This window comes from Bombina bombina, chromosome 2 (assembly GCF_027579735.1).
Source record: "Bombina bombina isolate aBomBom1 chromosome 2, aBomBom1.pri, whole genome shotgun sequence".
NCBI lineage: Eukaryota > Metazoa > Chordata > Amphibia > Anura > Bombinatoridae > Bombina > Bombina bombina.
Genome location: NC_069500.1, coordinates 340,639,523 through 340,655,080, shown reverse-complemented (window position 1 = coordinate 340,655,080; position 15,558 = coordinate 340,639,523). Strand labels below are relative to the sequence as shown.

Genomic DNA, 15,558 nt, shown 5'->3' with positions numbered 1-15,558 from the left:
TTTCATATACCTTAAAAGGCTTACAGAAATTGTTAACAAGGAGTGGGATAGACCCGGTGTGCCCTTTTCACCCCTCCTATATTTAGAAAAATGTTTCCAATAGACGCCACCACACGGGACCTATGGCAGACGGTCCCTAAGGTGGAGGGAGCAGTTTCTACTCTGGCTAAGCGCACCACTATCCCGGTGGAGGATAGCTGTGCTTTTTCAGATCCAATGGATAAAAAGTTAGAGGGTTACCTTAAGAAAATGTTTGTTCAACAAGGTTTTATATTACAACCCCTTGCATGCATCGCGCCTGTCACTGCTGCGGCGGCGGCATTCTGGTTTGAGTCTCTGGAAGAGACCCTTTGCACAGCTCCATTGGATGAGATTATGAACAAGCTTAAAGCCCTTAAGCTAGCTAATTCATTTATTTCTGATGCCGTAGTACACTTAACCAAACTTACGGCTAAGAACTCCGGATTCGCCATTCAAGCGCGCAGAGCGCTGTGGCTTAAATCCTGGTCAGCTGATGTGACTTCTAAATCTAAATTGCTTAATATTCCTTTCAAAGGGCAGACATTATTCGGGCCCGGCTTGAAAGAAATTATCGCTGACATTACTGGAGGTAAGGGCCATGCCCTGCCTCAAGACAGGGCCAAACCAAAGGCTAAACAGTCTAATTTTCGTGCCTTTCATAACTTCAAGGCAGGAGCAGCATCAACTTCCTCCGCTCCAAGACAGGAAGGAACTGTTGCTCGCTACAGACAGGGTTGGAAACCTAACCAGTCCTGGAACAAGGGCAAGCAGGCCAGAAAACCTGCTGCTGCCCCCAAGACAGCATGAAGTGAGTGCCCCCGATCCGGAAACGGATATAGTGGGGGGCAGACTTTCTCTCTTTGCTCAGGCTTGGGCAAGAGATGTCCAGGATCCCTGGGCGTTGGAAATCATATCTCAGGGATATCTTCTGGACTTCAAAGCTTCTCCTCCACAAGGGAGATTTCATCTTTCAAGGTTATCAGCAAACCAGATAAAGAAAGAGGCGTTTCTACGCTGTGTACAAGACCTCTTACTAATGGGAGTGATCCACCCAGTTCCGCGGTCGGAACACGGGCAAGGATTCTATTCAAATCTGTTTGTGGTTCCCAAAAAAGAGGGAACCTTCAGACCAATCTTGGACTTAAAGATCCTAAACAAATTCCTAAGAGTTCCATCGTTCAAAATGGAAACTATTCGAACCATCTTACCCATGATCCAAGAGGGTCAGTACATGACCACAGTGGATTTAAAGGATGCCTACCTTCACATACCGATTCACAAGGATCATTACCAGTATCTAAGATTTGCCTTCCTAAACAGGCATTACCAGTTTGTAGCTCTTCCCTTCGGGTTAGCTACGGCTCCAAGAATCTTTACAAAGGTTATGGGCTCTCTTCTGGCGGTACTAAGACCGCGAGGCATAGCGGTAGCTCCGTACCTAGACGACATTTTGATACAAGCGTCAAGTTTCCAAACTGCCAAGTCTCATACAGTTAGTTCTGGCATTTCTAAGGTCGCATGGGTGGAAGGTGAACGTGGAAAAGAGTTCTCTATTGCCACTCACAAGAGTTCCCTTTCTAGGGACTCTTATAGATTCTGTAGAAATGAGAATTTACCTGACGGAGGACAGGTTATCAAAACTTCTAAATGCTTGCCGTGTCCTTCATTCCATTCAACACCCGTCAGTGGCTCAGTGCATGGAGGTAATCGGCTTAATGGTAGCGGCAATGGACATAGTACCATTTGCGCGCCTGCATCTCAGACCGCTGCAATTGTGCATGCTAAGTCAGTGGAATGGGGATTACTCAGATTTGTCCCCTCTGCTAAATCTGGATCAAGAGACCAGAGATTCTCTTCTATGGTGGCTTTCTCGGCCACATCTGTCCAAGGGGATGCCCTTCCGCAGGCCAGATTGGACGATTGTAACAACAGACGCCAGCCTTCTAGGTTGGGGCGCAGTCTGGAATTCCCTGAAGGCTCAGGGATCATGGACTCAGGAGGAGAGACTCCTTCCAATAAACATTCTGGAATTAAGAGCAATTTTCAATGCTCTTCTGGCTTGGCCTCAGTTGGCAACTCTGAGGTTCATCAGGTTTCAGTCGGACAACATCACGACTGTGGCTTACATCAACCATCAAGGAGGAACAAGGAGTTCCCTAGCGATGATGGAAGTCTCAAAGATAATTCGCTGGGCAGAGTCTCACTCTTGCCACCTGTCAGCGATCCACATCCCAGGCGTGGAGAACTGGGAGGCGGATTTTCTAAGTCGCCAGACCTTTCATCCGGGGGAGTGGGAACTTCATCCGGAGGTTTTTGCCCAACTGCTTCATCATTGGGGCAAACCAGATCTGGATCTCATGGCGTCTCGCCAGAACGCCAAGCTTCCTTGTTACGGATCCAGGTCCAGGGACCCGGGAGCGGTGCTGATGGATGCTGTGACAGCACCTTGGGTCTTCAACATGGCTTATGTGTTTCCACCTTTCCCGATGCTTCCTCGATTGATTGCCAGGATCAAACAGGAGAGAGCATCAGTGATTCTAATAGCGCCTGCGTGGCCACGCAGGACCTGGTATGCAGATCTAGTGGACATGTCGTCCTGTCCACCATGGTCTCTGCCTCTGAGACAGGACCTTCTGATTCAGGGTCCTTTCAAACATCCAAATCTAATTTCTCTGAGGCTGACTGCATGGAGATTGAACGCTTGATTCTATCAAAGCGTGGATTCTCGGAGTCAGTGATTGATACCTTAATACAGGCTAGGAAACCTGTTACCAGAAAAATTTACCATAAAATATGGCGTAAATACTTATATTGGTGCGAATCCAAGAGTTACTCATGGAGTAAGGTTAGGATTCCTAGGATATTGTCTTTTCTACAAGAGGGTTTAGAAAAGGGTTTATCTACTAGTTCATTAAAGGGACAGATTTCAGCTCTGTCTATCCTTTTACACAAACGTCTGGCAGAAGTTCCAGACGTTCAGGCTTTTTGTCAGGCTTTGGCTAGGATTAAGCCTGTGTTTAAGACTGTTGCTCCGCCGTGGAGCTTAAACTTAGTTCTTAACGTTCTGCAAGGTGTTCCGTTTGAACCCCTTCATTCCATCGATATCAAGCTGTTATCTTGGAAAGTTCTGTTTTTAATGGCTATTTCCTCGGCTCGAAGAGTCTCGGAGTTATCGGCCTTACATTGTGATTCTCCTTATCTGATTTTTCATTCAGACAAAGTAGTTCTGCGTACTAAACCTGGGTTCTTACCTAAGGTAATCACTAACAAGAATATCAATCAAGAGATTGTTGTTCCATCATTGTGCCCTAACCCTTCTTCAAAGAAGGAACGACTTTTGCACAATCTGGACGTCGTCCGTGCCCTGAAATTTTATTTGCAGGCAACTAAAGATTTTCGTCAAACTTCTTCCCTGTTTGTCGTTTATTCTGGACAGAGGAGAGGTCAAAAAGCTTCGGCTACCTCTCTCTCTTTTTGGCTTCGTAGCATAATACGTTTAGCCTATGAGACTGCTGGACAGCAGCCTCCTGAAAGGATTACAGCTCATTCTACTATAGCTGTGGCTTCCACTTGGGCTTTTAAGAATGAGGCCTCTGTTGAACAGATTTGCAAGGCTGCAACTTGGTCTTCACTTCACACTTTTTCAAAATTTTACAAATTTGACACTTTTGCTTCTTCGGAGGCTGTTTTTGGGAGAAAGGTTCTACAGGCAGTGGTTCCTTCAGTGTAAAGATCCTGCCGGTCCCTCCCGTCATCCGTGTACTTTTAGCTTTGGTATTGGTATCCCATAAGTAATGGATGACCCGTGGACTGACTACACTTAACAGGAGAAAATATAATTTATGCTTACCTGATAAATTCATTTCTCCTGTAGTGTAGTCAGTCCACGGCCCGCCCTGTTTTTACGGCAGGTCTAAATTTTAATTAAACTCCAGTCACCACTGCACCCTATAGTTTCTCCTTTCTCGTATGGTTTCGGTCGAATGACTGGATATGACGTAGAGGGGAGGAGCTATATAGCAGCTCTGCTTGGGTGATCCTCTTGCACTTCCTGTTAGGGAGGAGTTATAATCCCATAAGTAATGGATGACCCGTGGACTGACTATACTACAGGAGAAATGAATTTATCAGGTAAGCATAAATTATATTTTTTTGCATTCAGCTGCTGCTTTTAAATACTAGCGTAACCTTATGAATCCATAGATGCCATTATCTTGTACCCTTTCACCTTGTATTTTTTAATGATAATTTAACCCCTGATAGTGTCCTATTTTTTTTGTTTTTTTTGTTTGCACCTTAGTTGGGATCTTGTTAGGAGATCCTTGAATAGTGAAGCCTGTATGCTACACCGGGTGCAGTCTACTACCTTTTTTCCTTGTTAATGTTAAATGTAGTTTGATAAAAATAAAAATATCAATACATAGTTATATTGTTATTATTTTTCATCTAAATCACAAAACTACAATTTCATTTAAAACAAACTAATGGCTTTGTAGTACTAAAATAGCTGTTTGCATTTTTAGGCACATTATTTTCTCATATAAATGGCTTTGCACTTTAAATTTGAATAGGTTGTTAAATTGATGAGGTTATTATTTGTTGATTTCCTTGTTTTTAGAAAAGTAAAAGGAAAGGACATGAATACACTAACATCAAGTACTCCCTTGCTGAGCAGACAGGTGATCAGAGCCCACTCCCACCATGTACGCCAACACCATTACCAACTCCAACTTGTCCAGAGTAAGTCATTGCAGGCATACTTTTTATTGTGTGTGTATATATATACTGTATGCATATTTGCTTATCTACATTAGTTAAGTTTGATACAAAGAATAATTATCAACCTTCAGAAATGTGATTTGCTTTCTCCATATACTATTCTTTATTTTTACCCCCACAATAGTTTGTTTGAGTCTTTTAGGGGTCCAAGAATAGCCTTTGAATATTACATTTTGAATGTGCAATTTGTTTTTAAGGTAATTGTACTGCATTAAGATATCATCAGAAGAGAGAAGAATAATATAGTATTTAGAACAAAAAAATGATTGGTAACTGCCAATAACATATCAAAATGTCTGAAAAAGAATCATCCACACTTCCAAATTGAAAAGTAATTGCAAGGTAACTAATACAAAACTAATAATGTACATGCATGTACTGAGGCCTGGGTCCAGGTAACTCCAGTCCAGTAGAATTATAAAAGACAGCTTTGTACACCAGTGTATAAAAACACTGGATGATTTATTAAAGACAATTAACATATGTGAAGTTTTTTTTAGTTTGACAAGACTGTTGAGTTGGGTGAAGAAAGATACTATTATAATACATGTACCTCCATCATCTCTTTCTCATTTCACGCTCCCCAAAGCTTGTTTTGGTTGAAAATAAGTTATTTGAGTCTTTGGTACTTGTAAAATAAAGACTGCCTTAAGAACAGTCAGTAGGTAAAATTAAAAAAGGTTTTACCAATTCAAAATTCCTAATCAATTGCTCATGTTTCAGTGACCTGTAAGGGCATTTTTACTTAAAGGGACACTGAATCCACATTTTATCTTTTGTGATTCAGACAGAGCATGCAATTTTAAGTAACTTTCTAATTTACTCCTATTATCACTTTTTCTTTGTTCCCTTTCTATCTTTATTTGAAAAAAGAAGGCATCTAAGCATTTTTTTTGGTTCAGGACCATGGATAGCGCTTGTTTATTGATTGTTGAATTTATCCTCCAATCAGCAAGAACAACCCAGGTTGTTCACCAAAAATGGGCTGGCATCTAAACTTACATCCTTGATTTTTAAATAAAGATACCAAGAGAATGAAGAACATTTTATAATAGGAGTAAATTGGAAAGTTGCTTAAAATTGCATGCTCTATCTGAATCACGAAAGAAAAAAAAATTGTGGTTCAGTGTCCCTTTTAATGTAAACTATGTTTATACTTTCCTTCTGTAAAGTAAGTATGCTGGGAAACCCTTCCATTAGAGGATATATGCAGCGGTTCTGGTCTGACTCACTAGGATTTTTTTAACCTTATAGTATTAAAAGTATTTCTGAGTTCCTAACCACTCACACAATGCTCTATAAAGCATTGTAAACCTCTCTGGCATCATCTATTAAATAAAACACACATTTATTGTCCTTTAGTTAATTCGTTATGATGCTTAACTTCCTGTCCTCCTCCTAGGGGACTTCAAAATGGTGGTAGTTTCATAGTCTATTCAAATTCTGTTTTTCTGGGTTCTTGAGAAGAGGTACATAATAACATTGATCTATGGTAAAAAAGAAATACAGATTATATAAAACTGACTTAAACTGAAGGTCAATTTAGATGATTCGGTGCCCGGTTTTTAATAATACTATTTAAAACAAGGGCACTTTAATTCATCAAAATTGACATTTCACTTGTTTTCTTCAAAAACGTACCTTTTAATCCTGACAGCCGTTCCAGCGATTCCCCCGGAAGCCTCTTCATACGTCAGAAATGACGAATCCGGCTTCCTCCAATCACGGCTTTCCCCCCGTGGGAATCATGACCTGAGGCAAGGCTGTGATTGGAGAAAGCCGGATTCGTCATTTTAGACCCACGAAGAGGGCTTGCGACAGGTGGAAGAAGCGCTGCAGCGGCTGTCAGGATTAAAAGGTACGTTTTTGAAGAAAACAAGTGAAATGTCAATTTTAATGATTTAAAGTGCCCTTGTTTTTAATAGTATAATTAAAAACCGGGCACCGATTCATCTAAATTTACCTTCACTTTAAAAAAACAAGAGAAGGAGAGCACTCTTTTGAAAAGCTCACAATCTGCAGGTTGAATGATGAGGAGAATTGAAGTGTGGTTTAGCTAGTTATCTGGATTGTAATTACAGCAGTGAGACAAATGAGTTCAAGTTTTATTTTGTCAGTTGGTTAGGCTTTCAGAGAAGAGGATGACTTTCTAAGATGAAAGCTTGAAGCTAGATGGGGAGACACTCTGATCTAAAGTAATAGAGAGTTCCAGAGAGAAGGAACAGCATGATAGATGTTTTGGAGGTGTGACAAAGTGGTAATGATGGGGTGCAAAGATGTAGATTAGAGGTAGATTAAGATGGTGTGGGTGGTTGGAGGTATTTGGAGATAAGTGAGGAAATTCTAGTTGGATGTGAGGTTGTTTTAGAACTTTGTAGTTTAGGATCGATATTTTGAAGTGGATTCTAAAGCATACGGAGAGCCAGTGTAGGGCGTGTCAGAGATTGATAACTGTTGTGGATTGGTGACTAAGATGGATGAGTCTTATTGAGAAATTTATAATAGATTGGAAGGCTGATAGGCAGAAGTTGAGAATGCCACTTAGGTAGGAGTAGGTTGCAGAAAATAATACAAGATAAAATCAGTGTAGATGTTATACCTCTATGTGACATCTTACAATCACTCCCCGTTGTACATCAGTGATGTTGACTTTATATGCATATGATCCAAACATTCTTAAATGTCGTTGCCATAAAACTGTCACTTGATGAAACATATATTATTTATTTATGGGGGGTTTTCATGTCTACTATTTGTAAGTGTATCTTTTTTAAACTTGTCTTCAGGATAGTTACTGCCAAATATATTTAGGACTAATTATTTATTTATTTCTCAAATTAGTTAAGTCTTTTTGCTATATCTCCAGATGTAAAACTGCAGAATGTAAGGTGGTGTGTCACAAATGTTCACTTTCCTATTTAATAATGTATATTGCATAAGTCACCCAATAAGTCCACTAAAGACTGTTACAATATTTACACTATACTTTGCTGAACTATTGATTCTGGTGTTTGTTGTTTTGTATCATCACTTGGGTATTGTCCATATGATGCGGCTAGTGGTAATGCAGGCTCATGCCTTAATTTCTTACTACTGCTATAATTTTAGCTAATAAATATCTGCGTTCTTCCAGAATGAGAGACGATGCCGGCAGAGTGTATGAAAATGTGGGCCTAATACAACAGCAGAAAAGCTTCAGATGAAGTGAAGACTAGAGCATTATTTGTAAAGACGGGTAATGCAATAAGAAAGTATACACTATCTGTCTGAGGAGCTGTGTATTCTTTAAAATCTGAGCTATGTAAACTAGTTCTTGGCTGGGGCAACAGGTTTTGTGGATATGTGAACACGGGGCTGAATATAGGTGACTGGTCAGTGATTAATAAACTGTGTTTATCCACAGTCATTTTCAACCAGGGTTGGTAAACTCTATGGATGTCATATTCCATAGCTGAGTATGTCAGATATATTAGGGCTATAGCTGAAAAGATCTCTGATTGCTCTTGGTATTATTCTTTAACCTCTTTGCCCATATGGATCTTTGTCATGCGATACATAGTCTATCTTACCGCATAATTTAGATCTACATCCATAATGCTGGAAGCCAAAGCAGTTGTCAAGTAACAACCAAGACTTGCTGCCTATAGGCTTCCAGCTTCTGCCTTCATATGGTAACAGAGCACAATCAGTGACACTGTCTGTAACAATTTCCGTTTAGTGCCAGTGGGGTGTGTTAAAGGAGAAGCGAGTGGAGGGTGGAGTGTGACCCTACACTACAGAAAATACATGAAGGGAGAGGGAGGGATAGGACACTACAGTACAGAAAAAGGGTAATCGGTGTGGGCTACATAAATAAATACACTAAAAAAAAATAATAAAAACTGGGTACTTGCAGACATCTGACAGTACCTAAGATGGGAGGAATCATGGTGATGTGAGGGTTGAGGAAGATTCCCTATACTGTAGGGAAAAAAATAAATATATGTATATATGTATATATATATATATATATATATATATATATTTATTTATTTTTTATTTATTTTTAAAAAAAGCCCTAAACTGCATACTGACAGACTGTCTGCCAGTACTTAAGATGGTGTTGAGGAGTGTGGGTTGGGGGGAGGTAAGAGAGCTGTTTGGGAGGGATCAGGAAGGTGGGAGGGTAATCCGTACATTACAGTACTATTTCCCTTACCAGCTTACTAATTTACCCCCTATACTGCCGGGAATTTCAGAAATGTGGTGCACAGCTGCAATCAGTTGCCTTCTAATTGCCAAAAAGCAATGGCAAACCCATGCATATCTGCTATTCCTGAACAAAAGGATCCCAGAGAAGCGTTCACAACCATTTGTGTTACAACTGCATAAGCAAAAATGCTAAAGATATCTCTAGTATTTTGGGGAAGTTTTCTTTGAAATTAACAGTAGCAAAAGTCTGAATCTTAGACATATATTATGCCATATTTGTGTGTATTGTTTAATTACAAAATTACATTATTGAGTATCTTAGGGTACATAAAGTAAATAAGTGGTTTCACCAAAAATTATATATAAGGGAGCCTCAGAGGTAAATAAATAGTGGGAACCATTGTTTATGTGAGCATATTCTATAACAGACACTAAAACATAAATTCTTGTGTGCTAATTAGATAAATAATCTAATCTTGACTTGTTCCAGTGCAAATCTTAAAAGGGGTTAATGAGAGCACTCAGCCAGTTGCTATCCACAGAGTACAATTTACTGGACTCCAGGTCCCTTTTTTTTGGTTTTATTTTTAAATTATCAGTTAAACATAATAGTCATCTAATACATACAGTATTTAAATCAGCAGAACAGACATGAGTATAATTTGTACTTTCTTATTTCTATTTTCTAGTAATTAATGTATCTTTATCCCCAGAAACGTATAATGAAAAAAGGCAAATGAATATGAAGAAACGCAATGGGAATTACTACATCTGACTTTTTAAAGGCACTGTTCCTTTAAGCAAACTGTGTCAAGTCCCTAAACCGTGAATAGATTATGAAAGAAGACCATTTGGAAATCCTTTGTGTCCTCCATATTTTGCTTGATTCGGACCAGCTCATTCTTCACGCAGAAGCATATTCATCTCTACAATGTAGATAACATATTTTGTAGATTCTAGCAGTCAGACTGTTATTGTGACAGATATGTTCTCTTCTTTACAGAGTGCTCCCTATAAACGTATTGTGGACACTGTGGGGGGAGCTTATTGGTTTCATTATAAAAAAAACAAAATGAATGCACAAATACTATGGGAACAAATTCTCTATCTTAACAGTTCAGTCGGTGCCCTAGAAAATCACCTAGTAACAATTTCTAGTTTGTAATGAATGCTTTGCTTTCTTTTCATTATATGCCTCGCTAACATAGATGTGTGTAATATCTACACCCTTAGCAATCTTAAGGTGCTTTCTTTTCTTTTTTCTGCCATAAGAAACATTTTCTTATTCAAGCAGGGAATCAGAAAGACAAATAGTGTATAAACAGCATCCTTTAACATAGTGCCAATTCACAAATTTCATGAAGACACCGCTGCCTCTGATCCAAAATGATATAATGATCATGCAGTGTTGTGTTGGATGTTGAAACACAGCAAAATACATAAATGCAATCAGATGCACTTTACAAATGTTTTTATCTTTAACCCACTCTGCTCCGTGATGGTCACTGAGAGCATTTCAGAGTTTGAAATTGACCAGCTGCCCTTGACTGTATAGGAGAAGTCAGTGTTGTTACATTACCCACAACTTATTGCATTTATTGGTGAAGTACAGTACTCCTGTCTCATTGCACTAAACCAAGTTATGGATAGTCATTACATTTTCTTGAAAGGCAACTGTGGTATAGCTTTGTCATGGCAGGATCTTTAAAACTCTTTTTCCTTAAAGTGCCTTTACAGTCATAGCTCACCTGCGGCCAGTTTGTGCTTCATCATATGAGGCCTCCTTCTGCCCATGATCTTTTGGACTGACACAGTGAATGCAGTAACTAAATAGTATTTAACTTGTCTCATACATCTGAATATTCCGTTACTATATTCTTCAGCTGCTTTGCCATAATGTACATTTCTCTCCATCCATGTGACATTTTTTCTCTCCCACTCATTGATGCTTTTGTTACCACTTTGCCTTCTTACTCAGCTTTATGGATTTGTGAAGCTTGCAGTTGATGTACCAGGAATAAATCAAAGGGGCTCAGAGTAAAAAAAGAAAATAAACAAAAAACGGTGTAACATGAGCTTGCGCTCTAATGTGCAGTCCTATATAGCGTGCCACTTGTACACAATATAAAGAAAGTATTTTACATTTACTGAGTGAAGTATCTGCCATCCCTGTTTTTGAATGTCACTAGTTTAATTCAGTTTGCAAATGTGGCTGTGATAACAGTGGAAGTGGGTGGTCCTTAATTTAATAGGCGTGTCTCAGCTATCTGTATATTTCACACAGTGTTATGCAAGAACATTAATCCTGTTGCAGTACAGTTTGTAAGACACTCAGTATTTAAGCCATAAGCACTTGAATGTTAATAACTAGAATTATTAAACATCAGTATATTTGCTCTGAAGTCATTTTTCTGCGTTCAGTGAAGTGAATGACCATCATTTTTTCCTCTCCAGCTATTTATATTACAGTATTTTGAAACACAGAAAAATATGTTCCAGTTCATGCAAAATCCAGATTAAAGTTTTGCTTTGCACACAATTTTCAGCTTCGTAATAGGGTATTCGTAAAATGGTGGATCTTCTTGGACAGAACTATAGAATGTGGTTTATGATTGTTATTTGATATAATTTAATAGATTTAAAAAAGGAACCGATGGATTAATATACCTTTTGTTTTATCTGCGATTGAATGATTAATCAGGTATCTGTTTAGCTGCATCCACCACGTTTGTCTGGTTTAAATTCTATCACCTGTATACACTTAATTCCTGCATCTGTAAATCAACAAAAAGCTTTGGATTGCTAAAAGGGTAAAATACTATTAAAGGATTGTTTTGCTGCCATTTAGAAGGATGTTGGCTTATAATTCCATTGGCTGTTTAACTCATGGGCAGTTAAATGGGTATGGAAGTGACTATCTGTTATAAAACATTTAAAACCTGATTATTATTTTTTATTTTTAGTAGAATAAATTTAAATGTGTAAATGAAACACTGTTGCTGAAAGAAGTTCAACCAGATGGACTTCAGTGACCACTCATCTAAAGTGTGTTTAGATTTAGTGCTGAAATCTTAATTAAGCATTTTTTTTGGTGGCTTTAGGATTGTTACATATCTTTAAACAACCAAGATTTTATAGTGTTATTTTCAACATATTTACCATGTATATCCCTTTATGTTCTTTGACAAATACATTTTGATTAAAGGGATACTTAAACCCATTTTTATCTCTCATGATTCAGATAGAGCGTGTCATTTCAGGCAATTTTCTAATTTACTCCTATTATCAATTTTTCTTCTTTCTCTTGGTATCTTTATTTGAAAATTCAATAATGCTTAGGACACTGGGTAGCGCTTGCTGATTAGTGGCTACATTAAGCTACCAATCAGCAAATGCTACCAGGTGCTTAACCAAAAATGGGCAAGCTTTACATTCCTGCTTTTTAAACAACAATAGCAAGAGAACGAAGAAAAATTGATAATAGGAGTAAATTAGAAAGTTGCTTAACCCCTTAATGACCGGACCATTTTTCAGTTTTCTTACCCTTAATGACAATGGCTATTTTTACATTTCTGCAGTGTTTGTGTTTAGCTGTAATTTTCCTCTACCTCATTTACTGTACCCACACATATTATATACCTTTTTTCTCGCCATTAAATGGACTTTCTAAAGATACCATTTTTTTCATCACATCTTATAATTTAATATAAAAAATATATAAAATATGAGGAAAAAATGGAAAAAAACACACTTTTTCTAACTTTGACTTCCAAAATCTGTTACACATCTACAACCACCAAAAAACACCCATGCTAAATAGTTTCTAAATTTTGTCCTGAGTTTAGAAATACCCAATGGTTACATGTTGTTTGCTTTTTTTGCAAGTTATAGGGCAATAAGTACAAGTAGAACTTTGCTATTTCCAAACCACTTTTTTCAAAATTAGCGCTAGTTACATTGGAACACTGATATCTGTCCGGAATCCCTGAATATCCCTTGACATGTATATATTTTTTTTTAGAAGACAACCCAAAGTATTGATTTATGCCCATTTTGGTATTTTTCATGCCACCATTTCACTGCCAAATGCGAGCAAATAAAAAAAAATGTTAACTTTTTCACAAATGTTGTCACAAACTTTAGGTTTCTCACTGAAATTATTTACAAACAGTTTGTGCAATTATGGCACAAATGGTTGTAAATGCTTCTCTGGGATCCCCTTTGTTCAGAAATAGCAGACATATATGGCTTTGGCGTTGCTTTTTGGTAATTAGAAGGCCGCTAAATGCAGCTGCGCACCACACGTGTATTATGCCCAGCAGTGAAGGGGTTAATTAGGGAGCTTGTAGGGAGCTTGTAGTGTTAATTTTAGCTTTAGTGTAGTGTAGTAGACAACCCAAAGTATTGATCTAGGCCCATTTTGGTATATTTCATGCCACCATTTCACCGCCAAATGCGAGCAAATAAAAAAAAAAAGTGACATTTTTCACAATTTTAGGTTTCTCACTTAAATTATTTACAAACAGCTTGTGCAATTATGGCACAAATGGTTGTAAATGCTTCTCTGGGATCTCCTTTGTTCATAAATAGCAGACATATATGGCTTTGGCGTTGCTTTTTGGCAATTAGGAGGCCGCTAAATGCTGCTGCGCACCACACTTGTATTAAGCCCAGCAGTGAAGGGGTTAATTAGGTAGCTTGTAGAGAGCTTGCAGGGTTAATTTTAGCTTTAGTGTAGAGATTAGCCTCCCACCTGACACATCCCACCCCCTGATCCCTCCCAGACAGCTCTCTTCCCTCCCCCACCCCACAATTGTCCCCGCCATCTTAAGTACTGGCAGAAAGTCTGCCAGTACTAAAATAAAAGGTGTTTTTTTTTTTGTTTTTTTGTTTTTTTAATTATTCAGCTGTGATGGACCCCTGCCTTAACCCCCAACCTCCCTGATCCCCCCCAAACACCTCTCTAACCCTCCCCACCTACCTAATTGCCACCATCTTGGGTACTGGCAGCTGTCTGCCAGTACCCAGTTTTCCCCAAAAAATAAAGTGTTTTTGCATGTTTTATTTTTATTTTTTCTGTAGTGTAGCTGCCCCAACAAACCCCCCCACCCCACCCCCCACCAGATCCTGATCCTGATCCTTTATTTAAAAAATTCTGCCCCCCTCCCTCTTACCAAAATTCATTGGTGGCATTGCCAGTGATTGCTGCACGCGCGCACACAGCCCCCCGCACGCTCCCGGCATCCGGCGTGCACAATGCACTTAAAGGAACCGGATGCCGGGTAGCGATGGGTCGCCCACCCTCCTCCCTGTAAGCTCCCACCCACCAACGAACGGCCGCATCGCTACCGGTGCAGAGAGGGCCACAGAGTGGCTCTCTCTGCATCGGATGCTTTCTAAAGGGTATTGCAGGATGCCTCAATATCGAGGCATCACTGCAATACCCTGAGAGCTGCTGGAAGCGATTGCGATCGCTTCCAGCACTCTCTAAGACAACTGACGTACCAGGTACGTCCATTGTCACTAACTGCAAGTTTTTGCAGGACGTACCTGGTACGTCAGTTGTCATTAAGGGGTTAAAACTGCATGCTCTATCTGAATCATGGAAGAAAAAATTGTGTTTAGTGTCCTTTTAAATATTCATACTATTTGGAGATCGACAGCCAAGTCACAGTTTTTTTCTGTGATTTTATTCCATATCAATTTGTAGGATGTCTTATTTTTACAATAACTTAATTTTATTGCCATATGGGTAACCAGTTTTTTGTTATTCCTCAGATTATTAATTTATGTTAAAAAAATCAGACAAATATTTGAAAAAATTAAACTACTGTATTTTTATTTTATAGTTCAATCAAATACAATGCTTAGTCAAACGTACAAAAACTATAAAAACTTGACCTGTCCATCACACACACAAATTTTTGCGACATCATCAGTGATACCATTAATGATCTAATTTACCACATTATCAGATGACATCATTACTCCATTAATTACATTATTGCTAACCGCATAACATAAAGATATTGGCAATACAAGAAGGATTATATATTACAATGTATTCTTTATAAACAATAAATAAATTAAAATCATATCTTATGTCATAATACAATTCTTGTATTTTTTGTTTGTTTCTTCAACCGTACTAAATAAATAGCTCAAATTCCACCCTAATATACAGTAGATTTATATAACCACCTTTTTCTAATTTCATGATGAAGACCAAAATAGACGCAGATTAAATGTTTTCTTATTAAATGGAAAGAGTCCACAGCTGCATTCATTACTTTTGGGAATTCAGAACCTGGCCACCAGGAGGAGGCAAAGACACCCCAGCCAAAGGCTTAAATACTCCTCTCACTTCCCTCATCCCCCAGTCATTCTCTGCCTTTCGTCCCAGGAGGTTGGCAGAGAAGTGTCAGAAGTTTTCGATAGCCTCTTATGGAGGGTAGTATTCTTCGGCATGGAACTGGAGTTTTAAGTAGTCCTGTCTGCCTCTCAGTGAGAGCATGGGTGAAAGTTAGAGTCCAGAGATGCAGGGAGAATCTTTCTGCGGTACCATCC

The 15,558-nt window shown here is 38.7% G+C and overlaps 1 protein-coding gene across 2 annotated transcripts in view; it reads left to right on the top strand.

The window, feature by feature from the left end:
- PTPN11 (protein tyrosine phosphatase non-receptor type 11) overlaps window positions 1-15,106 on the top strand; it is a 147,177-nt gene extending 132,071 nt beyond the window's left edge. The window contains exons 14-16 of one of the 2 annotated variants that reach the window (XM_053701696.1): window positions 4,640-4,761; window positions 7,934-8,035; window positions 9,705-15,106. In XM_053701696.1, coding sequence (XP_053557671.1) covers window positions 4,640-4,761; window positions 7,934-8,003 — 192 coding nt within the window. In that variant the 3' untranslated portion in view covers window positions 8,004-8,035; window positions 9,705-15,106. The remainder of the gene's footprint in view (window positions 1-4,639; window positions 4,762-7,933; window positions 8,036-9,704) is intronic. The other variant, XM_053701697.1, reaches the window with a different exon arrangement.
- The last annotated feature ends 452 nt before the right edge of the window (window positions 15,107-15,558 follow it).